The sequence below is a fragment of the Mesoplodon mirus genome (genome assembly GCF_964341445.2).
Source record: "Mesoplodon mirus genome assembly, chromosome: 13".
Classification (NCBI taxonomy): Eukaryota; Metazoa; Chordata; class Mammalia; order Artiodactyla; family Ziphiidae; genus Mesoplodon; species Mesoplodon mirus.
Window position 1 is genome coordinate 734,101 of NC_138989.1, and position 23,488 is coordinate 757,588.

At 62.7% G+C, this 23,488-nt stretch overlaps 1 protein-coding gene across 9 annotated transcripts in view; it reads right to left on the reverse strand.

Annotated features, from left to right (window-relative positions):
* Positions 1-23,488, reverse strand: part of FBRSL1 (fibrosin like 1) — an 83,494-nt gene that overhangs the window by 12,384 nt on the left and 47,622 nt on the right. For all 9 annotated transcript variants that reach the window (XM_082640012.1, XM_082640008.1, XM_082640007.1 and 6 more), the window contains 2 exons: positions 19,962-19,991; positions 1,460-1,505 (listed from right to left, as the gene is read on the reverse strand). In XM_082640012.1, the coding sequence (XP_082496138.1) occupies positions 1,460-1,505; positions 19,962-19,991 (76 nt within the window). The remainder of the gene's footprint in view (positions 1-1,459; positions 1,506-19,961; positions 19,992-23,488) is intronic.

The window sequence follows — 23,488 nt, forward strand, 5'->3', positions numbered from 1 at the left end:
CAAAGCAAGAGCAGCCATCAGAATGGAAAGAGGCAGGCACGGGCCATGCAGACCTGGACGTGACCCCACGTGTGCCACCAGTGCCCCAGCCCTTCTGGAGACGCCTGGAACCTTCTAGAGCCTCCTGCCACTGGAAAAGCATGAGCACTGCTACTCATCACCCCCCACCCCCCGCCACTAGGCACCTCTCTGGGCACCTCAAAGCCCAGAGCTCCCTGAACTCTGCTGAACCATAACCTCCAAACCCGTGACCGTGACCTTATCTGGAGAAAGGGCCTCTGCGGCCGTGATCAAGCCGAGAATCTCAAGGTGAGATCAGCCTGGACTCGGGTGGGCCCCAAATCCAGTGACGGCGTCCTTGTAAGGGACAGAGAGGAAGAGACCTCGTGAAGACGGAGGCAGAGATGGGAAGGATGCAGCCAGAAGCCCAGGGATGCCCAGGTTTGCAGGCAATACCAGGAGCTGGAAGAGGCAGGAGGGACCCCTCCCCTGGAGCATCCGGAGGGAGCACAACCCTGCGCACACTTGACTCCAGATTTCTGATCTCCAGAACCATGAGCGGGTGAACGTCTGGTGTTTCAAGCTGTGCGGTTTGTGGTCATTTGTTGAAACTGATACGCCCTACATTAATTCCGTCTGAAATGCCAGCTGAGTGCGCCTGGCTCCCCGGAGCCTCTGGTGGGCCGCCTTACCCAGACTCCCCAGCAGGCTGCAATCTGCTCGGCTGCAATGCTCCGACTTGAGGAAGGGGCTTCTCGAGTTCAAGGCACGTAGAGGCCGTGCCTGGCTACCAGGCCAGCAGGACCCACGGGGCTGCGGGTGCCCGAAGGCCTGTCCTGTGTGGTCATATCCTGAGGGAGCCCTCCGAGCAAAAGGGCCCCTTCCCTGCGCTGGGTCCAGCGAAACCCCCTTCCCGGCCACAGCCCACAGCCGACAGGCTGGGTCACAAAGGCCTATCCTGGCCTTGATGGGACCGTGGCCAGGCATCCACCCTCCAGAGCAGTGCCGGCCAGAAGAGCTTTGTGGGACAGTGAAATGCTGGGTATGTGTGCCATGCCACTCGGGGGTCACACTGGCCAGGGCCTGGGTGTGCTGGCGGGGCCGCATCCCGAGCCAGGAGCTGCTGGCCACCCTAGAGCACCTGAGCCCGGGAGCCCGGGGAAGTGCGTTCCTCATGGTCCTGAGTGGTGCAGGGATCCCACTTTGGGAACCGCCGCTCCAGCACTGCCCAGCTCTGGCCGAGACACGGGCCCCGTTCCCAGCTTCCCTTGTTTCCTTGTGGTTTTCCCAGGGGGTTGGCGGGGGCGCGGGCTGCATCCCTCAGTAAATGACAGCACCCAACTCCTGCCTGAGGCTCTGCACCTGAAACCCAAGACAGAGCCTAACTTGGGGGCCGCCACGGACTTCAGGAATGTGTCCTGTCCCTTCCTAGAGGCCAGGAGCCCAGGGACACACTTACCTTTATCGGCTGCCGGGGCAAAGAGCTTCTCGGAGCCCACAGACGCCTGGAAGAAAGAGAGGAGGGTCAGGGGCCAGAGAGACCTACAGGGCTGAGGTGAACCTGGCCCTCAGCCCCTGCCCCCGGCACCCAGGAAACAGGTCTGCGCACACAAGGGCCGCCCAGCCTGGCAGAACACATCCTTCTGTGCCCACAGCCCCCATGGAGGAGGGTGACCACGCCCAGGCCCAGCTGCAAGTACTCGGACACAGGTCATTCGGCCTGTGATCAGGGAACCAAGGACGCCCCACTCAGCAGGGGTGCAGGGGCTCAGCGTGGCCCTGCTGGGTGGGGAGCTAGGACTTGGTAATCGGGGCGCCAGGAACCTGAGGGCTCCGCTGGGCCTGGCACTGGAGGTGGCAGGGTGGGGGGAGCAGAGTTGGGATGCCCCCGGCCCCCAGCCCCAGGCTGCAGGACATCACCTGCCACGCCCCAGACATGCTGAGTCACAGGTCTGGGGACCCCGGCCACCATGATGCACAGAGTGTCCAGGGTGGAGTGGGGTCAACCCACTGCAGGAGGGAACGTGGCAGTTTCTGATGGGCCCCTGGGCCGCTCAGCCTCTCCCCTCCTGGGGAGACGCCCCCGTGTGTGCAGGGCCTTGGTGAGGACAGTCAGGATGAGGATGTGGCCCACCCACTGGTTCACAGCCGCAAGCCCGTAAGGCTGTTCTGAGCAGACCTTTTCTCCCTAGCTGGTGTTGTTTTAAAACAGTTTCGCTGAGATGTGATTCACATACCATACAACACGCCCACTGAAGGCACACAGCTGTGAGCAACCATCACCTCAACCTGTTTTAGAACATTTTCAGCACCCCAAAAAGAAACCACATGCCCTTCAGCTATCACCCCAATCCTCGCATCTCCCCCCACCCTGGGCACCATTACTCTGCTTCCAGTGTCTCCCGATGCCCCCATCGTGGACTTCCTCGGGGAGAAAGCAGACAGTGGTTGCTGTTGGCGTGGGGTGACTGAGTACCAAAGGGCATGAGGCCTCCCCCCAGGATGGCCACGATCAAGAAAGACAGAAAACAGCCGGGGCTGGCGAGGACAATGTGGAGAAACTGGAACCCTTGTGCATTGCTGGTGGGAATGGAAAACGGTGCAGCCGCTGTGGAAAACGGTACGGAGGTTTCTCAAAAAATCTTATCATAGAACTACCGTATGATGCGGCAATCCCACTGGTGAGCGTATGTCCAGAGAACTGAAAGCAGAAACTCAAACATGTATCCGTCCACCCACGATCACAGCAGCATTATTCACAATAGCCAAAACGTGGAAGCAGGGACTTCCCTGGTGGTCTAGTGGCTAAGACTCCGCGCTCCCAATGCAGAGGGCCTGGGTTCGACCCCTGGTCAGGGAACTAGATTCCACATGCCAGCAACTAAGAACCCGCCCGCCGCAACTAAAAAGATCCCACACGTGGCAACGAAGATCCCAAGTGCCGCAACTAAGACCCGCTGCGGGCCAAATAAATAAATATTAAAAAAAACCCAAAAAACAAAAAAAAACAACAAACGTGGAAGCAACCCAAGTGTCCATAAACAGATGGCTGGATAAATAAAATGTGGTGTATACACACAATGAAATATTATTCAGCCTTAAAAAGGGAGGAAACTTTGACACAGGCTGCAACGTGGATGACCTTGAGGACACTATGCTCAGTGAAGTAAGCCAGTCACAAAAAGACAAATCCTGTGTGATTCCACTATATGAAGTCCCTAGAGCAGGCAAATCCATGGAGACAGAAAGCAGGCTGGTGGGTGCCGGGGGAGGGGAGGGGGCATTAGTGTTTAATGGGGACAGTTTCAGTCTGGGAAGATGAAGAAATTCTGGAGCTGGATGGTGGTGGTGGTTGCACAACGATATGAATGTGTTTAATGCCCCGAGCTGTACACTTAAAACGGTCAAGATGGTCGTTTTGTTATGTGTATCTCACCGTGATAAATAAAAAACTTAAAGAAAAAAGCATGAAAGAGCTCTGGGGTGAGGAAAACATTCTCTGTCGGATTCTGGTGGGGGGTATGTAGTGGTATGTATTTGTCGAAACACACCAAACTGTACACTCAAAACAGGCGCATTTTGCTGCATGTGAATTGTGGTGCAAGAAAGTCAATCACGAGAAGGGGACTGAGGCGAGAACAGACTGACAGGTGAACAGAACAGGAACAAGAGTCCCAGACAGTGACGCACACGGGACGCCCGGCACAGGCCGGGCCCGGGCCTGTGGGAAAGGGCAGGAGCTGCGCGGACCGAGGCTCCCCGGGCCCGCGTCGCTCCAGGCCTGCTGACGGCAACGTGCAGAGCGAACCGTGAACAGACCGCTGTGCCCCTGACACTCGTGCTGGGCTGGAGCCTCCTGCCTAGCCACGCCCCGAAACCCCGCACTGGGAAGAAAACAGGTGGCAAACGCAGCCCGAAAACACAGGCCCACGCTCCCCGGGCTGGACTCGGACCCGCACCAGAGGGGAGTCTGCTAATGCGCTGGAGTCCCCAGCGGAGGGTCCCCCCGCCCAGGGGAGCAGGGAGCTGAGGCCGGGCGTGCCCTCTGCAGGGAGGCTGTGGCTTGACCTCTTCCTAAGGATGTTCCCGAGGCATCCTGCGTGGTGAGCAGCCTGGATCGTGGCCTCGCCCGAGGAGACCCGGGGGGGGGGCGGGGATGGGGGGGTGAGGGGTCCACCTGAGCTGGGGGTCCGCGGGGTCAGGACGGCAGAGTCAGCAGCGCCGGCCCGCCCACCGCTCAGGGCCAGGATGGGGACACTTCACGCCTGCTCACCCTGCACCAGGCAGGGCCCCAGCTCTGCTGGGAGCTCCGGCCAGGGGCCCCCAGAGCCCTGTATCCTCCCGCAGAGGCCCATGAGTCACCGATCCTCCCACCCAAAGACCCCCAGGCCTAACAGGACTGGACCCTGGCCATGACCCCAGGAGGGGGTCCTGCTGACACTCCCACTTGAGGCCACACAGCCCGAGTGACAGCTGCTTAATTACCAGCTGGTCTCGTTAACACTCTCACAAATTAATTCTCCATACAGCAGCCAAGAGTCTCTTTAAAAACCAAACCAGAACAAGTCACCCTGGACTGAAAACACTCCAGTGCCTTCCCACTGCCCCAAACTACAGTGTGAGCTTCTCCCCCAGCCCCCACAAGGGTGTGGCCGGCCGGCCTGTCTGGGCCCTTGACCCAGTGGCTTCGGCCAAGTCCCCACAGGCCTTCCCAGACCCCGTCAGTCTGCGGGTGCCCCGCCCCCACTGGCGCACGTTGAAATCCTCTTCGCCTGCTGCCCTGCACCAGCGGGAGAAGGGCGTGACTGGGCAGGGCTGGCGCCTCCCCACATGAGATGGGCCAGAGCAGGGGCAGCCACTCTGGTCTCCGGAGGCCGCCCCCTTAAGGTCTCCATTACCTGAGGCACCGACAGCCCCTCTGGGCCTGGGGGTGGTGCTGACCGTGCCAGCAGCCCACCCCAGTGCCTTATCGCGTGCCATCAGCAGGTGCAATGAACGAGCTCAGCCTGCAAGCTGTCATTAGCTCCCAGGGGTGTGGTCGCTGGGCCACTGGGAGGGGGAGGGGGCTACTCCATGGCAGGTCGGCCTCGAGCACCTGCCTCAGCTGCACCGTGTGTGCCAGCCCTCACCGGAGCCCTCCTCTGATACAGCAGGGCACCCCGACCCACCAAGGCTGGTGTCGCAAAGGAACGTGGTAGAGGCGTCACTGTGAGAAAGTGCGTTTGCTCCTGTGGGGCAGGGCTGCCCTCGGTCCGAGACTGGGGGCGGGGGGAAGAGCAGTCAAGTCCAATTAAAGCTGCAGGCGCCCCTGCCCTGCCCGGGAGGCCCAGCCAGGCCCGTTCTGCTTCACTTCAAGGCCCCAGGCTGGAGCACCGGACCCCAGAGCCAGGAGGTGGCGCCCCAGACACTGGGAAAGTGAAAGGCGAGCAGAGCAGGGAGTGGAGGGGGGCGAGGAGCAGCGACGGGGAGCTTCTTCCCTGGCCCTGCCGAGCCCCGGGATGCCGCCCGGGCAAAGGAGGGAGGCAGGTGGGAAGGCCACTGTCCCCGTCCGTCCGGTCCTCACAGCCACACTGCCCAAGTTAAAGTTTGCTCAGGGAAGCTGAGGGATCCAAGTCCCCACAGGGGTCGTGGGCAGGGACCTGGCAGGCTTCCACCGCACGGCAAGGGCCGGGACACCGGGCCAGGCACAGCCAGGCCCACTGGACAAGGCTCTCAACCAACACCCACAGGCACCCTTAGCTCCCAGGTCCCCCGGGGCCGTGGCTCAGGTTCCAGCCCTTCCCAGCACAGGCACAAAGCCACCCCTGCTGGGACTTGGCCCAGGTCGAGGTCCCTCGGTTCTTTCCCTTCCAGGACAAGGGGTCCGGAGCCGGCCAGCAGACCCAAGGCGGGTGGGCAGCCCTAGCGCAACCACCAGATCTGTGCTAATAACTTCCCGAGGATTATCCACTGGGACTTGACCCAGGCAGCGCCGGCACCCTCCAATCCTGGCACTGAACCGGTGTGGGTGTGAAACGAAAGGGTCACTTCAGGCCAAAGTCCAGGTTGGAGGTCCCCGGGCTGCAAGTTCAGGGTCCCCGTGGAAGGGGCCCGCTCCGTACGGAGAATGTCAGGGTCAGCACTCTTTCCCCGGAGATACGCAATCCCGGCTGCGGGCGGAGGTCAAGGCGCGCTTTGTTTGCGAGGACCCAACCTACGGGGCAGCCTCGGCCCAGACACGCGGCACAGACTCCGCCGGCCGCGCCCCGCCCCAGACAAAGAGCTCCAACTCCGGGCAGGTGAGCGCGGCGGCGGCCGGGAACCCGGGCGGCCGAGCCCGCGCCAGGGCGCAGACAAAGGCGCGCGTCCCCCAGCGCCCTGCCCCGCCTCCGCCGCGGGCCCCCCAGCGCCCTGGCCGAGGCCCAGGACTCTCTGCGGGTCTGCCGCCACGTGCGCCCCAGGGGCGCAGGCGGAGGTACGTGGGGTCTCCGCGCGCCCGGCTCCCGTGAGAGACGGAGTGAGCAGAGCGCCGGGGGCCTCTCCCGCTCCCCGTTCCTCTAGAGGGGGCGGCTGCTCTCTCAACCCCGGCCCCTAAAGTCCCGAGTTCCTCCCCGGAGCCACCAGCGCTCACTCACCGCGCGGGCGCCCCGGGTCCGGCGCGCTCTGCAGGCGACCGCCGCTAGTCCTCGTACCGGAGCCGGAGTCGAAGCTGGGCGGCATGGACGCGGGCCACCGCCAGCCTCGGCCCGTCGAGGTGGCCCCTCTCCCGTGGCGCCCTGCCTAGCCGGAACCCAGGCCGGGGGCGCGCGGGGCACGCATGTCCGCCGCGCCAACTCGGCGCGCTCCGGGCGGCTCTCGGCGCACTGGGCTGCCGGACGCCGTCGGGCGCGGCAAAGGGCCCACAAGCGGCGGGGACGGCGGCGGCAGGCGAACTGCTGGCGGGCGCGCAGGCGGCGGCCAGGGAGCGCGGCGGGGCGGGGCGGGGGCGGGGCGCGGGCAGGCCCGATTAATCCAGCCCCGAGACGCGGATCTGCCCGCACGGGGCCGCAGACTTGGGTTCGAGCGTTCGCCGTCCCATCCCCGTCACCAGGTCAGAGCGCGCGGTGTCAGCTGTACCGAACGCTGTATGGGCCGGCTCCTCCGACGCTCACAGCAACGAATATGGATGGCTCCTACGCCCAGTTTACAGAGGGGAAAACTGAGTCACGGAGCGGCGAGGTCGAGGAGCTGGGACTTAAAGGAAGGAAAACAGAGCCCCCACATCTGTCCGATGTAAGCTCCGCCCTCAGTTTCACTATCTGCGAAATGGGGATGCAAAGTGGGAGAAGGGGTCCAAGTAGTTACTGTAATTGCGAATTGCGCAGTACACGCCAACCCTGACCACTACTCCGGAGCCACCTGGCCGCTCCGTGGGCCCAAACCGAGTTCAGATCCAGGGGGAACAACCGCCCCTTGAGAAGGCCGAGTACATGCCCCACACCGATCCAGGCCCACGGGGTGGCACTTAACATTCCAGAGCGCGCAGGTTCAACACCAGGACGCCAGCAGCACAACTCCCAATCATGAAACTTGCTGTAAAACAATCCACGGAGGGTAAGGGGGCCTAGGGGCTCCTGGAAGGAGTTTGAGAGCCCACCTCTAAGCTGCTGTGGAGCTAGGGGCACCAGGAGGTCAGCTCTGGTGAGGCATCCAGGGACCCACAGCTTAGAGCCCAGGTTCAGGGCCTGCATAGGCCTGCCCTAAGCTGGGTGATCAGAGGCGGGTCCATTCAGCGGGGAAGCGCGCAGCCATTCAAACGGGACCCTGGGACACAGCTCCAGAGCCGCGGGCACTGGGCCAGCGCTCCCTTTTCAAAAGGCGGCAAAACACAAGCAGACACATGCACTTACACAGCCCACAGTTAATCTCCAACCGTAAAAAAGAAATGGCCAACGGTGCCAGCCTCTAGGTGGGGCTTTTAAGTCCTTTTGTTCTGTTTGAATTATTTACCAATTACATATATTACCCTTACCCCGCCCCCATAAACGTCATACCACGACACCCTGTTTCCTGCCATAAAAACAGCACGTATGTGGCACCGTGCTGAATGGCTTCTAACCATGAAATCACTGGGCCCTCACGCCTATCCTCTGAGGACATACTATTGTCATCTCCATTTTGTTGATGAGGAAGCTGAGACAGAGAAGTGAGGTGACATGCTGGAGGCCATGGAGCTGGTATGGGGCAGGGCTGGGATTGGAAACCCGGCAGTGTGACCCTGGGGTCCGCGGACTTAGCCGAGACGTGCTCTTCCTCTAGGAGAGTAGCAGAGACTGGTCCTGGGACGGGGGATTCTGGCGGGAGAACCCTGACTCCCAGGCTGGGGGGTGGCTTTACCTCAGGGGTGGGTGTCTGCGGGCCCATGTGCCCCCGTGCCCATTGCACCGTGCCCCAGCAGGGCGTGAGCTCTTGCACTTGGCCCAGCTCCAAGACCTCTGGCAGCGAAGGGGAAAGGTGTTCATGCAGTGGGGTGTCCTGTTCTACCCCTCTGGGGTCAGCAGCAAAGGTGCCCTAAGCCCAGAAGTCTGTGAACCTTACATAGCAAAGCGGAATTAAAGTTGGTCAGTTGACCTGGAGATGGGGAGACGATGCTATGGGCACAGCTTAATCTCAGGGTCCTTACTAGTGGGAGGAGAGATGGGAAGACGCTGCCCTCTGGCTGTGAAGATGGAGGAAGGGGCCGGGAACCCAGGCATGTGGGCGCCTCTACAAGCTCAGAAAGGCCAGGAAGGGATTCTCCCTGGAGCCGCAGAGGGGCCGGCCCAGCCCACAGCTTGACTCCCGCGGGGACACTCCTGTGGGACTTCTGGCCTCCAGACTGAGAGATAATAGTGTAGTACTCAGCCGCCGAGTTGGTGACAACTTGTCACCGCAGCCACACTCAACTACACTCACAGCCAGGACCCTGATTAGGGGATGGAATGCAGAAGAACAAGCTGCCCCATCGGCAGGCCTGAGTCAAGCTCACAGCCTAGTGGGAGAGAAGGGCCATACACAGGGAGACAGGTAATACGAGTGCAGATGGGGTGGACAGACCGTAAGGGCAGTGTGAAAAGCAGTGACGGGCACTGATCTGAATGGCAGCTGGGGGAGCTTCCCAGGAGGGGCGTCTGAGCTGAGACCTGAAAGGTGAGAAGGACCAGGCGAAGCTGAGGGGAGCTCAAGGAAGAGTCTTCTGGGGCGGCCACAGCCAGTGCAAAGGCCCTGAGGCAGGAACAACCTGGCAGGGCCAGCCGGGGAGGTGGGGTGGGGCACAGGGCCTTGAGGGCCATGAGGGAGCTTGGGCATTTGTGTTGAGCAACAGGAGGAGATGTGTGTGGGATCTGAGGAGACAGGTGATGAGGTCTTTAAAAAGACCCCTCTGTAGGATCCGCCACAGGGCTGGGTGGGGCACAAGGAGCTGGGCTAGGCGCTGCAGCGACAAGCAGGCGTGGGGATGAAAGGGGGTAGGTGGTGGGGCCCCTCCAGAGGTGGGGACAGGGACTCTCCCATTGGAGATGTCAGCTGGCAGCTGGTTATGGAGCTTGGAGCTCTGGGGGCGGTGACCCTGGTGCACCAGGTCAGGCAACCTCCCCCAGTTGAGCTGCTGAATCCTCGGGGCCCCAAAGGTACGCTCCATAATCACGTCTCCTCCAGATGAGCAGCCGGGCTGCACCCAGTCTCTCCCAGCTACCTGGAGATCCCACCCCTGGCAGTAAAAGGTTCCTGGAGCCAGTGGCAGTGGGGAGAGCAGGTGCCAAATGAGGGCTGGGCCAGCGCCGGGAGCCAGCGGGAGCAGCTAGGAGCTTCTCTAGCCCCAGCCCGGCCTCGTCACTCTGGTCCAGACCAAGCCCCTGAGTCTGACCATCAGGTCACGGTCAAGGTCTCAATGTGCCCCCTGGCTCCTCTCCCACCACAGCCTGACCTTGGAGGAGCCTGTCTTCCTGTAATGACACGGCTTCACTTCAAACATCATTCTTAAGACCACCTTGGGCACTCATGGTCCTTGCAGAGGCCGCAGTCCTTGCCATGCCACCTCTGAGCCACGGCCCCGCCCTCCGGTTTGGGGGTAAAATCAGACTTTGGGCAGGACTGGCTTTAATTCTGTTTAGAAAGGAAAGTGGCTGTGATATGAAAGATTTAATGAGGTTAGAGATCTAGAAGGAAGTGGAGCGGGACTAGATTACCGGGTTGAACGAAGGCCGCCATCAGAGAGTGCAGGGACGTCCCTGAGCGACTTCCAGGCCAGACGGAGGTAATGCACTCAGCGCCCGCACGTGGTGGGCAGGGCCGACAACCAATCTTAGAACCACATCTGTCATCCTTATGCAGAGCAAGGGGTAGGTGTCGTCACAGGGGCCATGGAGGGGGCCCCACCCACAGCCGGGGGCACTGGGAGTGCCCACCGCACTGCCAATCAGCCACGTCAATCGCTGGGCTCCCCTCGGCTGGGCTAAGGCGCTGACAGCTGGCCCGCTCCCTCGTGGCTGCCTCTCGGGGGGGCAAGTGGATGCAGGGGCTGCAGACGAAGGCCCGTGGGCCGTGTGACAAGGACACCTGCCAAGACAGGGCCCCATGCGTGTGAGAAGGCCAGTGTGGCTGGGGGGATGGGGGCCAGGCTTCCTGGGCTGGGCTCCCCAGCCTCGGTTCATCCTTGCCGAGCTGCGACTGTGGCCTCACACAGAGGGACCCCGTGGCTGTGGACCAGAGTGCAGACCCTCTCGGCCAGGCTGGCGGGCTCAGCGGAGGGGAGGGCATGGGGGGCGGGGCGGGGTCCAGAGGGTCCTCGCTAGCTGGGCATGTCCATCATTGGTGTCCAGTGTTGGGAAAGAAGCAAAGGCCAGAAAAATCTACAAATGCTCAGTAACGGGCCGACCAAGGGTAAACACAGAGCCCGCTCAACGCTGGCTCGCCCTCCTGGCTGACCAGAAAATGCAAGTTCAGTGCAAAACGGCAGAGGGGTGACTGCAGACTGTGCCAGAGATGTGAGAGTTCGTGCACTTGAGAAGACCCTCTGGAAAGCCTTGGAGGAGGGAGGATCTGATGGGCTTGGGAGAACAGCCGCGTGGATGCAGAGTGAGGCTGAGCGGGGCTTCTAGGGCGCAGGAGGCCCCGGGGCCTCTGCAGCCCTCAGCGCTGCGGCCACGACAACCCTCTGCGGTTTGCGCTGTCCGTGAGGCCGCTGCGAGCAGGAGGACAGGGCAGCGTGCTGCAGCGGCTGAGTGTGGCCCCCAAAGACATGCACACCCAGAACCTCAGGATGTGACCGTATTTGGAATTAGGGCCTTTGCGGCTGTGATTCAGGATCTCGGGGTGAGTGCACCCTGGACTGGGGGCCCAAGTTCTATGACTGCATCCTTCTGCACAGAGGAGACACAGACACGGGGGTGGGGGAGGGAGGCCACGTGACCACGGAGGTGGCGATGGGAGCAATTCCACGAGCTACGGAAGCCTGAGGCCACCGGGGGCAGGAAACCTCCTCTAGGGGAGTGCCCACACCTGGATGCCAGGCTCCCGGTCTCTGGGACACAGGAGAACAACTTCCTATGGTTTAAGCTGCCCAGTGTGTGGTACTGGGGTCCGCTGAGTGTGCGGTGGGCACCCTGACCAGCCCATCCCTGAGGGGAGTGGGTTCTCAGCCGGTGTCAAAAGCAGAAGCCACGAGCTCCAGGTATCAGGAGGGGAGTGTGGGCATTGAGCACACCCGTGTATGTGCACACGTGAGTGCCCGCGGACTGCACGTGTGACACTGTGGGCAAACGCGCACGGGTGCGGGTGTGAAGGCGTGCGTGTGCGCGCGTGGGAGCACGCGTGCGTGCGACGCAGGGCAGGGGCGTGCGGCGGCTGCCTGTCCCCATCCGCGTCTGCATCTGCACGAAGGCCACGGAGGCCTGGCTCACTTCAGCCAGAACAACGGCAAAGCCCTTCCTCTCAGGGCGGCGCCTCTGGTCCTGCTGGGGACCTGGGGGCACAGCGCCATTGTGGCGCTAACCCAGCTCTCCGCTGTGGCAGGGCCGGGGCGTGCAGGGACAGGGTGGGGGTCTCAGCCGCCCTCTAACCCCTGCCCCGTCCACCTGACTGGTCCTCAAGCTCTGACCATTTCTGAAAAAGCATCTGCTTGTTTTGCGCGCTTGGCCTCTGCCTCTGCCCTGACCGATCCCGTGGTTCCCACCTGCCTCCTCACCTGCCCCCAGATAAGGACCACCCACCTCGGAAGCCTGCACCAGGCCCCTGGCGTCCCCGCCCAGTGGGGTCCCCTCCCAGGCTAGCAGGGCAGGTGTGGTCTGAAGGCGCTACGACCCCTCCGGGCACAGAGGGGTATGGACACACCAGGGCCAGAGGACAACCCCCATGTAAGCGCCCAGGCAGCCCGGTGCATCCCTGCGGGAGCCCGGGGAGACCTAGAGGTGGATGTGGGAGCTGCCTGGGGTCCTGCTCAGCTAGTTCCGGAAAGGCCAGGGTGGGGGAGGCGGGAGGGGCAGACGGCCCCCACCGTGGAGGTCTTCCACCTTCTCTTCCAGCCTCCTGGCTGCTCCTCCGCCTCAGCTTGCCCATTCAGCTGGAAGGTGCAGGTTCAAGTCCCGCCTGGCACTTAGGTCTGTGTGACCCCAGCAGGAAGTTAAACTCTCCGCACCCAGCTTTCTGCTGAGCACAGCGGGCACTCCCACCTTCGCTGCTGTGCTGGGCCTCACGCTACACGGCGCTCGTGGACGGGGCCCCTGGGGTCAGTGCCCGCCCCCCATTCTCTGTCCCTGGCGGCCATCACACCTGTCTCACCTATGCTGGGACACCCCTCAGGCTCCTCAGACCCAGCACCTCCCAGACTGAGACCCTCCCCTACCTCTATCCCGTGGCGTCCTGCGGGCCCCCACGCACCCAGGGCCGTCCCAGGTGAGCAGTGGGGTCCTGAAAGCATCAGCGGGCTCTAGCGTCCCAGCCAACAGGCCCTAATGGGCCTGGATGGCCCCAATGTGATCACAAGGGTCCTCATAAGAGGGAGGCAGGAGAGTCAGAGAAGAAGACGTGACCTCAGAAGCAGAGCTCAGAGTGACGAGGGGAGGAAGCTCCAAGCCCAGGAACATGGCAGCCTCCAGAAGCCGGCCAGGCAAGGAACCACGTTCTTCCTGGAGCCTCCGGAAGGAACCAGCCCTGATGACACCTTGGTTTTGGCTTAGGGAGACCCATTTTGGACTTCTGACCTCCTGAACTATAAACTTGAGCTGTTTTAGGCCACCCAGTCTGTGGTAATTTGTTAGAGCAGCCGTAGGACACAAGTGCCTCTCCCACCCCTGCATCCACAGCCCAGGCCTCCGCCCTCGCCTGCTGGGACTCTTACAATAGCCTGACGGTGCCTGACTCCCCTGAGGCCTCCGGTCCTGGCAGATCCTCACGCTGTCTCTCGGGTTCCTCGCTGAGGGTGGGGCTGGAGGACAGATGCCACTTCAGAGGGTTATCTGGGGCTGACTGAGCTGACGCGTGCAGGGCCCAGGAGGCGCGGGCTACATTTCAGTCATCAGATCGTGGTCCTTGCTGGGACCTATGTGCCGCCCCAGTGCCTGCCTGGGACCCTCAGTGAGCAAACTGCCAAGGCCCTTCCTCTTCCTCGGGCAGACCCGTGGGAAGACACGCTCTGGGTGGAGCAGCCCTAGGTCACGGTGCACAGCCCTGAGCCCTTGTGAGGACACCCCGGTGAGGTCGCCTGTGTAGGACCCCCTGCACCGGGGAGCACCAGCTCCCTGCACCTCTGTCCCCCCAGCACCTGGCCTTGGAGGGGTGCCCGCGGCTGGGAGACAGGAGGACGGGTGAGCCTCCTACAGACTACCGGAAGGTGTTCTCAGGAGTGGGGCTGGGCCGGCACACGGAGGAAACCTCTGTGAGCAGGGACGCTCCGAGGGCAAGCAGGGGCGTCCCGCGGGAACTGGGTGCGGCGGCGGTGGCATGGAAGGCAAGTGCCAGCGGGGCCCGGGATGCAGAGGGGAGCTGCCCCGAGACGGGCGGCAGGGACGCATGCCGGGAGCTGCTTGGAGCTGCTGTCGGGCTGTCGTGCCCTTTCCTTGCTGCCACAGGGACCTAAGGGGTGGGCCCGGCGAGCCTCGTGTCAGAGGCGAGAAGGCGGGGTCTCAGAGGAGGCCCCCCTCAGGCATCGGGCGGAGGCGCCTGGACCGGCGTCTGTGCTCACTGCAGACCGAGGGCCCCGAGCAGCGAGGCTGACCCGGGGCCTGGGGGGGCGGATGCCCGCCCGGCCATCTCAGCAGCCAGCGCCGACCCCCCGAGCCCCGGCCTCCACCCCGAGCCGCAGGCACCGCCACGACCCCCCGTTCGCAACGCTTAGCAAAGAGGAGACCAAGGCTCGGGGCTGGAGGGCTGCCCTCCGAGGACGCCCGGCCCCCCGCCAGCCGCCTGACGGCCCCATCGACAGCCCCATCCCCAGCCCTGCCAGTTCCCGCAGCCCAGTGCGGGGAACACGTCCTGGCGGGCTGGAGGGGCGAGCCTGGCAGGCAGGCCAGACAGACACCCCTCAAGAGAAGCCTGGGTGCTGGCCGGGCCGCTCAGGCAGACGGCAGCCGGCCCGGACCAGCAGGCTGCCTGACGAGCCCCACACAATTTTTCACCCCGTATTTTTCCAATAAAACAGCAGTTAGACACCAACCGCAGCCATCTGGCCGCCCGGCTCCGGAGCCTCCTGGCAGCTCAGGCCGCCTTCCCCGCCAGCACTGAGCGCCCGGAGCAGGGCCGGGGTGGGGCGTGGGGAAGCACGTAGGGGTTCTATGGCGAGGGGAGCATGTCAGAGGGCGGGGAGCCTGCATCCCAGGGCAGGGCCTGGTCCCACAGAAGGGGAGGCGGCGGAGAGGTTTTCCATCTGTCTGTCTGTCTGCGTGTCAGCCTCCGGGGCTGGGCTGGTTGGAGAGGCCTCGCGGGTTTCCGACTGTCTGTCCGTGTCTGGGAGGCACACTGTCCTCAGCGTGTCCGCACCTCAAGCCAAGAGGCAGAGCCCGAGGCCGGCGGGCAAGGGCGGGCGGGCCGGCAGGAGCCCGGGGCCGGGGAGGCAAGCAGGGCAGGAGGAGGTGCAGCTGCCCTCAGACCTGGACCTCAGACGCTGGCGGGTGCGGGGGGAGCAAACTGGCCGGGAGACACGGAGCCCTGGTCTTCCTGCCGCCCTGCCCAGGAGGAGGCCTCCTTGGGGCTGCCTGCCTGGCACGCCATCCCCAGCGCCCAGCACGGGTGTGGAGTCAGCGCCCACAGACCCCGCACACGGGGCTCCGCTCTCACTCTCCCGCCCCACCTGCACACCCAGCTGCGTCTCCTTCGCCAACCCGAGCAGCCCGGGAGGCTTCTGACCGCTGCTTCCAGTCTGCTGTGCACCGAGGAGCGTGACAAGTCAAGCCTGTCCCAGCTTCGTTCAGCCTGTTCGCGGCCAGGCTCCAGGGAGGCCAGGGCACTGCTGTCGGTGGACAGTGTTTTCCTTGCCACCTGTGTTCTCGCGGCCTCGGAAAGGCAGGGCTCTGCCCCTGAGCGCCGCAGAGGGCGGATGCCTCTCTCTGCTTTCCCCGCCCTATGGGGTGGGGAAGGCGGGGGATGGTAACTTTGGCCAAGGTCCCAGGCAAGTGTCCACCCTGGCCCTCTGACCTGCGCCTGCTTTTGGACGGGCCCAGAGGAAGTTACTCATTGCCCAGAAACCCAGCTCGGGTAAAGGACAGAAGGGACTCCAAAGGTCTCTCCATACCCACCACCCCAACTCAGACCCAAACAGCCTCGAGTAACCGGGTGTCCCTGCCATGGAGGAAACAGAGAGGTCTGGACCGCAGGTGATAGCCTTGGTGCATAATTAGTGTCCCTGGGGAGCACTGCCAGGGTGAGGCTGTGTGCCAGGGACCTCCCAGGATGGTGGCTCCCCACCGCACTTGGATCAAAAGCTGAATTTCTGGCCATGACTGTTTACAATGTGGCCTCTCTGAGCTCATCCCCTCCCTCCCTCCCTCCCTCCCTCCCTCCTTCTGCTTCGGCCCCACTGGACAGTTTACATCAACATCATCCCTGCCTCACCACGCAGGAGGTGATCAGTCAGGTTGTAAGATCAATGATGTGGGAAAGGGGAGTGCAGATAAGATGGCTGGTGCTACAGCTGCTTCTGTGGATTAAGAGGTGACTATGAGGAAGGGAGCCATATGCCAAGAACGGCCAAAAGCAGAGAGACAGGAGCCTGATGACCACACACAGGCCATGCCAGCCGGGAGGGTCCACATCCCGGCCTTTAGGTGAGAAGTGCAAACTCCTTCTTTAGTCCAGTTCCATTACAGCTTCCTCCCTGACCCGGGGCCATGTGGTAGACAGCTGGTGTCTGCACCTTGAAAGCCAGGACAGGGGTAGGGAGTTTATCATGTAGGCAGCAGAGGTCTCTGCATCTTTCTGGTAAGGGCAGAGATGTGAGCTGGCGAGCAAGGAAACTGTGCCACGCCCAGAGGAGAGCTGCTGAGGGCAGGGTGAGGGCAGCTGCAGCCTCCAGACCTACAGCCCAGGCAGCCACGCAGGGCCTGGCGAGTCACAACAGCCCAGCCAGTGCTGACCACACACATCCCCGTCCCGGCGGCAGAAATACCAAGATTTGTCCATGCTGGTTGGTGAATAGCCCTGGGGCCCTAGAGGGGGCCCCTATCCCAGGGGGCTGCTCTGGGAAGCCCCAAGACCTCCCCACCACCAGGCAACTCTTGGGCTCCGTCCAGGCCCCCTTCTCCGAGCGGCACCATGGTCAGCTGCATGGAATCTCGGCCCTGGCCTCTGGCCTGCATCTCAAGCTGTCTGGAACACACCCTAGTGTCCCAGAAGCCCCATGTGCTCATGAAGAAGGCAAACTCGGGTGACGGGGAGGAATCCTGTACCTTTCCCTGGCTCATCAGCCAAGAGGCTTTCTGCAGCATGGCCCGGCTCTGCCCACTTCAGGGGGCCCATCGCCCCACAAATGGCAGGCTCAGTCACCCTGTGCTAGCCCACTCAGAGCTCACCATAGCCCAGGAAAGGCACCCCATCACTCACGGAGCAGGTGGCGACAGTGGGAGGCTTCTCTCTCCCTCCCCTGCCTGGGCCCCACTAAGGCCTGCCCGCGACGGAGCCAGGGGCGGTCACATGCCCATATCGCCTGTGCAGCCCACTGGGGGCCCACCGCCATGGCCACGCCGGGGCCCAGTCACCATGGGGAAGACCGGGGTCTGCCCCTCCTCCTGAGGACCCCCGGCCGCCGAGGCCCGGTGAAAGTGCCACGGGGTCAGCCCCAGCGCAGAACCCAGTCTCTCCCAGCAGAGGCCTCTGGAACTCGGACCCTGGCCTTCCCAAAGACCCTCAGAGTAGGGTTCTTCCCTCACACTGCACAGGGAATCGCCAGAAGGAACTGCTGGCTCCAGACCCCACCCCAGGCTCGACCAGAGCGAGCTCCTGGGCCACCCGGGCCACCCCCAGTGACCGTGCCTGCTGTGCCCGTCAGTCCTTGGCTAGGCTGAGCTCGGGGCCACCGCCAGTGCGCGGGTGGGCGTGAATGCAGAGGAGGCCAAAGCCACGGCCTCCGGCTAGCCCTCGGTCACAGCCTGCCGGCCTCGGTGCCCGGGGTTGACGGCCCTGGGCAGAAGTTCTCGGCGTGCCTGGTCGGAGCTGCCATGTGGGGCTGTGCCCTGGCTCGGGCCCTTCCAGCGCCTGGTCTCCACTCCAGGGTCCTCGCTCCGGCAGGAGGGGTGGACTGAGGGGTGGAGGGAGAAACATGCCAAGACCAGTGCTGACCAAGGGGCCCCTGGACAGAGCAGTCAGCAGCCTCAGGGTCTCAGAAGCCCCTCCCCACACCCCCTTCAAAGCAGCTCGTGGCCTCAGAGAGCGTTTCCTGCAGATTTGCAATTAAAGGAGGTGCTGAAGGTGATGGCCCAGTGCAGCACTTTCCCAGGTGCTGCGATCTAATACATTAAAGACATCAGGAGTGGGGCTTCCCTGGTGGTGCAGTGGTTAAGAATCCGCCTGCCAAGGCAGGGGACACGGGTTCGAGCCCTGGCCCAGGAAGATCCCACATGCCGTGGAGCAACTAGGCCCGCGAGCCACAACTACTGAGCCCGCGAGCCACAACGACCGAAGCCCGTGCATCTAGAGCCTGTGCTCCACAACAAGAGAAGCCACCGCAATGAGAAGCCCGCACACCACAACGAAGAGTAGCCCCCGCTCGCCACAACTAGAGAAAGCCTGCGCGCAGCAACGGAGACCCAACGCAGCAAAAAATAAATACATAAATTTATATAAAAAAAAAAGACATCAGGAGTGACAGCTCCTGCAGAAACGCGGCACCTGTCCCAGTGCCCACCGGCTGCCCAACACCCTGCCCACTCACAGGACGGCTGAGGGGGGAGCACTCGGGACCACAGACACTTCCTAGCTGCCCTGCCCTCTGGCCACCTTCCCAGGACAGTCTAGACCGCAGCAAGGACTCCACACAGGGCTTCTGGGCCAGCTCACCTTGGACGGCGCACCCGCACCCCCACCTCACCCGTCCACACCTGCTCCTCCTCCAGTCACCGCGCGACTCCAGTCCCCCTCCTGGCCCTTGGGATAACCGCTCGCCCAGCCCAGACCAGTGCCCTACCTCATGAGGCTGGTCATCCGGACCCCAGGCATCCTCTGCAGGCCTGCCCTGACCCTGAGCACCCTGCTAGCCGGCCTCTGGGTTCCTTCCACACTTGCTCATGTGCTCATAGGCTACTCTGTGCTTGAGCGTGAAGCCTGTACGAGGGGGGCTGGCCGTCTGGCTGTCCACAGCTCCTGCCCACGCAGGCCAGGACACACCAGAGAGGCAGCAACTGAGGCTCTCACACTGCACAGACCCCCCGACGGGACCATGTTCCAGTTCACAGAAACTTGCCTAGACGCCAGTCGGTATTCAGTGCCCTTCCACCCGCCTCACACGAAGAGCCCTCGGGCACACTGGCCCCACCGCTGGACACCTGTCCTCCTTGGTGCCCAGCGCCACCCCCGGGGGGCCCCACCCCGAGGACGAGGGGCTCCACCACGGCGGCGCGGCCACCTCCTGCCAGTCTCACCACCGAAGGCTCTTCAGGTGGGCTGATAGCTCGTTCACCAAGGACGGCGTGCCCAGCCTGCCCGGGTTCCAGCTGTGTGACCTCGGGCAGGTTCCTCACCCTCTCTGTGCCTTGGTCTCCACTTCTACATCAGGTAGTGACAGTTCCTGCCCCACAGGGCTTTGGGACAGTGAGTGCCCGGCGCCTGCACCCGCTGGGTCTCAGGCCTGTTGCTGCTGCTTCTGGTCGCTGCCCCCGAGAGCCAGTCCCCAGTGGTGCCCCCAGCTGTGTCCCTGCCCACACACAGCTCAGCACACAGTAGGTACTCTGCGAATAACTTCTGAGCCAAGAGCTCTTCCCCTTCCCCCAGGACACACAGGGCCCTGCAGAGGGCCAGGACCAAGGTCTCCTGCACCCCAAGGGCCAAGGCAGGAGCTGCGGAAAGGAACGCAGGAGGATGCCGGCACCCCCGGAGGCCCCTTGGCTGTCCCTGTGCTAACTCTCCCACTGCGTAAATCCCGAGTTAGCAGAAACTTCATTGTTCCTGAAAAGCGGGGGGGTAGGAGGGAATTGCGAGGGGCCAGGCGCTGTTGCTATTAGCGGAAGTCTCCGTTTTGGGGTGATGTTTACAGCCCCCAGCATGGAAACGCAACAGAGTGTGGCCCCCGCTCTGCCCACGGCTCCCCCATCCCAGGGAACCCTGGACTGAGACAGCTGCTGACAGGCCAGGAGCTGAGGCTCGGTCCTGCAGTCCCAAGGGGCCCGGGCAGCGTCCCAGGTCCCAGCGTGGACGTCTACCGCATCTTGTCCTCAGCCAGGTCAGGGAGGCGACCGTCACCCGCACACCCCACAGGAGAACCACGACCTTTCTGCCTGCGGTCCAGGTCAGCAGGAGGGGCAGGTGAGGGGGGTAAGGCTTACCTTGTCATCCCCGTCGCTCTCGCTGTCGCACTGCAGTGGGGGGAAGAGAGAGAGAGAGGTGAGTCAGCGCCCCACAGGCGGTCGGGTGCTAGGGGCTGAGAAGGTGAGAGTGTGGGAGGGGCCTGGGCTGGGGGGGAGGGCCAGAGGAGGCGACTCGGGGCCTCAGGTGTGGGATGGGGGTGTCCCCAGCCAGCAGGACCAGGGGCCCAGGCGCCGGGAGCTGGGAGGGATCTGGGGGCCTAGGCAAGCCCTGGTGGGAGCTCCACCGAGGACCTGGGCAGGGGGCCGGTCGTGGGGGTAGGCGAGGCAGAGGTGAGACCGAGGAGTGCATGTGCCCAGGCAGATGCAGACCAGCACCCGCACGCCCCAGCAGGCCGGAGCTACCCGGTTACCCCAGGAAACACACGGAGCAGCCCCCGCCCCCTCAGGCTCCCCCCCAGGTGCTGAGCTCTCCAGGCAGTGGGGGGGCCGCGGTGGGATGCGAGGGGCCCTTGGCTGCTTATGAGGCCGACGGACCAGGGCTCAGGGCAGGGACTCTGGGCACCGCCTGGGCAGGGAGACAGAGAGGCCCAGCCTCGGGTGGCCTGAAAGGGCCGCAGGGAGGGCAGGGGGCAGTGAGGGCTGGGACCGTGGAAGACAAGCGTCAGGACAGCCTGTGCCGCAGGTGCCGCCTGCCGGGGTGGGGGCCACCTGCTCCCCCCGCCCGCCCCTGCAGATGCCCCAGCAGAAACCGCTCCACGTGTTAGCGCAGCTGGTTAAGGGAAGATTGCGAAAATCGTGCAAACAAATCCTTGTTTTCCATTTTCAGTGAGCAGAGCTTTAAAAAGAAAGCCTGCTCTAGAAACCACAGCAATTTTCCCCCTAAAAGAATATAAACCATAAAGAATCTCTTCCCAGCAACTGTAATTGTGACACGTTTATGTCAAGTGAATTATATTGCTGAAAATACATCTCCCCGGGACGCACAGGAGGGTGATGGGCCCCAGGCAGACATGTGGAGGTGCTCCACAGACACGTGCTGTGTCTGTGGGGTCCTCCACCAGACCCGCCCTGGGGCGAGGGCCGGGGTGGGTTCAACGACAGAGTTTACCGAGTTGTGGCCACCTGCCTCGTGCTTTATCAGCCACTCACCGCAGGCGGAGAGTGACCTGGGGACAGGGGGAATGGGCATCTGGGGGGATCTTCCTGAGGCTCACAGCAGCCCCGTGGACCCTCTGCCCCCCAGCCTCACACTGCACCCTGCAGGGCCTGGCCCAAGACCTCCAGGGCGGGTGTCCCTTCACAAATGGCAGAAGGGGCCACGGGCCCAGTCTCCTGGCCGTACAACCACGGTGAGAGGCCAGGTCCGCCCCTCATGGCTGGCTGGCTCTAGCAGGGTGGCCGAAACCCAGAGACAGAGCAGGAAGGCGAGGAGGGGACGTGGGAGACGAGGCTGGAAAGGCGAGTGGCTGGAACATGCAAAGCTTCACTGCAGCAAGCTGGGACTGAGCTTTGTCGTGCGGCCACATGACCGGCACTTCCGGATGTTCTCTGTGCCAGGAGGGAGGGGTGGGGGGAACCGGGGGTCGTGGCCTGTGGGAGCGCGGCCTGGAGGGGGGCTGTGGGGGACGGGAACCCCTCTGACGCTGCAGAATTAGCCGAGCTGCCAGACACCCCCAATCAGACCTCTTTATGCCTAACTAGCCCTTGAGGTGGAGACTGCAATTCCATGAAACCGTCAGGGGGCCGGGCCTTGGGCGCAGCACACCTGTCCCTTGTGCAGCCTGGAAGCACCCCTAGGCCTGGCCCTGCTCCACCCCAGGCCCGGTTTCATCCCTTCCATGCTTTCGGACGGTGCCACTGGTGACAGCTAAATGATCTGACATCAAGGAGGGGGTGAGGGTGCTTTCCAGCGAGTCCATGGAGCCTATAATTAACCAAACAGCTCACCGTTTTCAGCCAGCACAGGCTGCATTGCAAATGAATTCACATTATTAAGTCCTACTGAATTAATGTTTAACTGCAATAGAGTTGGAATTGAATGAGGCAATTAATCAGGACAAAGAGGGAAAAAGAGCCACATCTGTCTTGTGGGAGCTGCCTGAGCGAGGCGACCTTCACGGGGTTGGGCTGGGCTGGGCGGTCCTGGAGAGCGTCATCCTGGTATGGGTGGGGGTCCAGGAGGGGAGTCCACAGAGCAGGGGACAGACCCTAGGCCCCAAGGGATGTGCTAGGTATGGTGGGAGCCCAAGACCTGGGCTCTGGAGCAGACGCCTGCTTGCTCTGACGCTGTGCAGCCCTGGGCAAGTGCCATGACCTCTCTGCCTCAGTTATGCTTCTGTAAAACAGAGCCAACGGCCCACCTACAGGATTGTTGTACAGCTTATATGAGTGAATACATGCAAAGCACTAGGACAGCGCTGGTGTGTACTCATCACGATATGCCGTGTGGTTGTATTTTCACCACCATCACCACCACCATCATCACCACCATCAACACTCAATATTATTATTGTCTTCCAACTAGGCCGAGAATGAGGGGTTCCCCTTTGGAATGGCTGAAGGCCCAAACCTGAGAGTTTCGGGGAGGTGTCTCTCAGCCCTGGAAGTGCCGGCTCTTGCCCCTGACCCTGATGGCTGGTGGCCAGAAAGGGAGCGCTCCTTGGCCCAGATGAGAGCCCAGTATCAACTCTATCCTCCCCTGCTTGCCCCCAGCCCCAATCCCACTCAGGAGGTAGCACCAGTTGCTACCTTGCCTACCAGTTCCTCCCAGCCTGGTCGAGCCAGCAAACAATGAACCAGTAGGACCACTCATCCAGGACCATCTCCTCTGCCCATCCTTCAGTCAGCCCAGAGGGTTACAGTCCTGAGTGCACCTCAGCTCACCCGAGGGACCTCAGACCCCGTCAGCCTGAAGCCTGGGCCAGGTGACTCTAATGAGTGGCTAGGGAGAGGCACCCCGCTGGGAGCTCAAGACCACCCAGTGTAGGTCAGAGGCAGATGTGAGCTCGGGGTCCCGCATCCCAAAGCCCCAAAGCTCAGCTCTTCCACGTCGCAGGCCACCGTGTCACTCACGCTAATAGATGTGACGTGGGGATGCCCAAGGGTTAGCTGCGTGTCGCCCACGTTCATGGACGTGACGTGATGAGGCACCCATCCACGGGTGGACATGGCCTTGAGACACAGCTTGAGAAGCCATAAGCTGGATGAGGCTTTGTTTGGCCTAACTGGCCTAACTTTAAAAAAAAAATTCGCTGCCGGCTTCCCTGATGGCGCAGTGGTTGAGAGTCCGCCTGCCGATGCAGGGGACACGGGTTCGTGCCCCGGTCCGGGAGGATCCCACATGCCGCGAAGCGGCTGGGCCCGTGAGCCATGGCCGCTGGGCCTGCATGTCCGGAGCCTGTGCTCCGCAACGGGAGAGGCCACAACAGTGAGAGGCACGCGTACTGCAAAAAAAAAAAAAAAAAAAAAATTCGCTACCAACATTTAAAACTCTGGAGATTTCTCATGAGACCCTGCGTCTTACTGAGAATGTGGAGCCACATGCC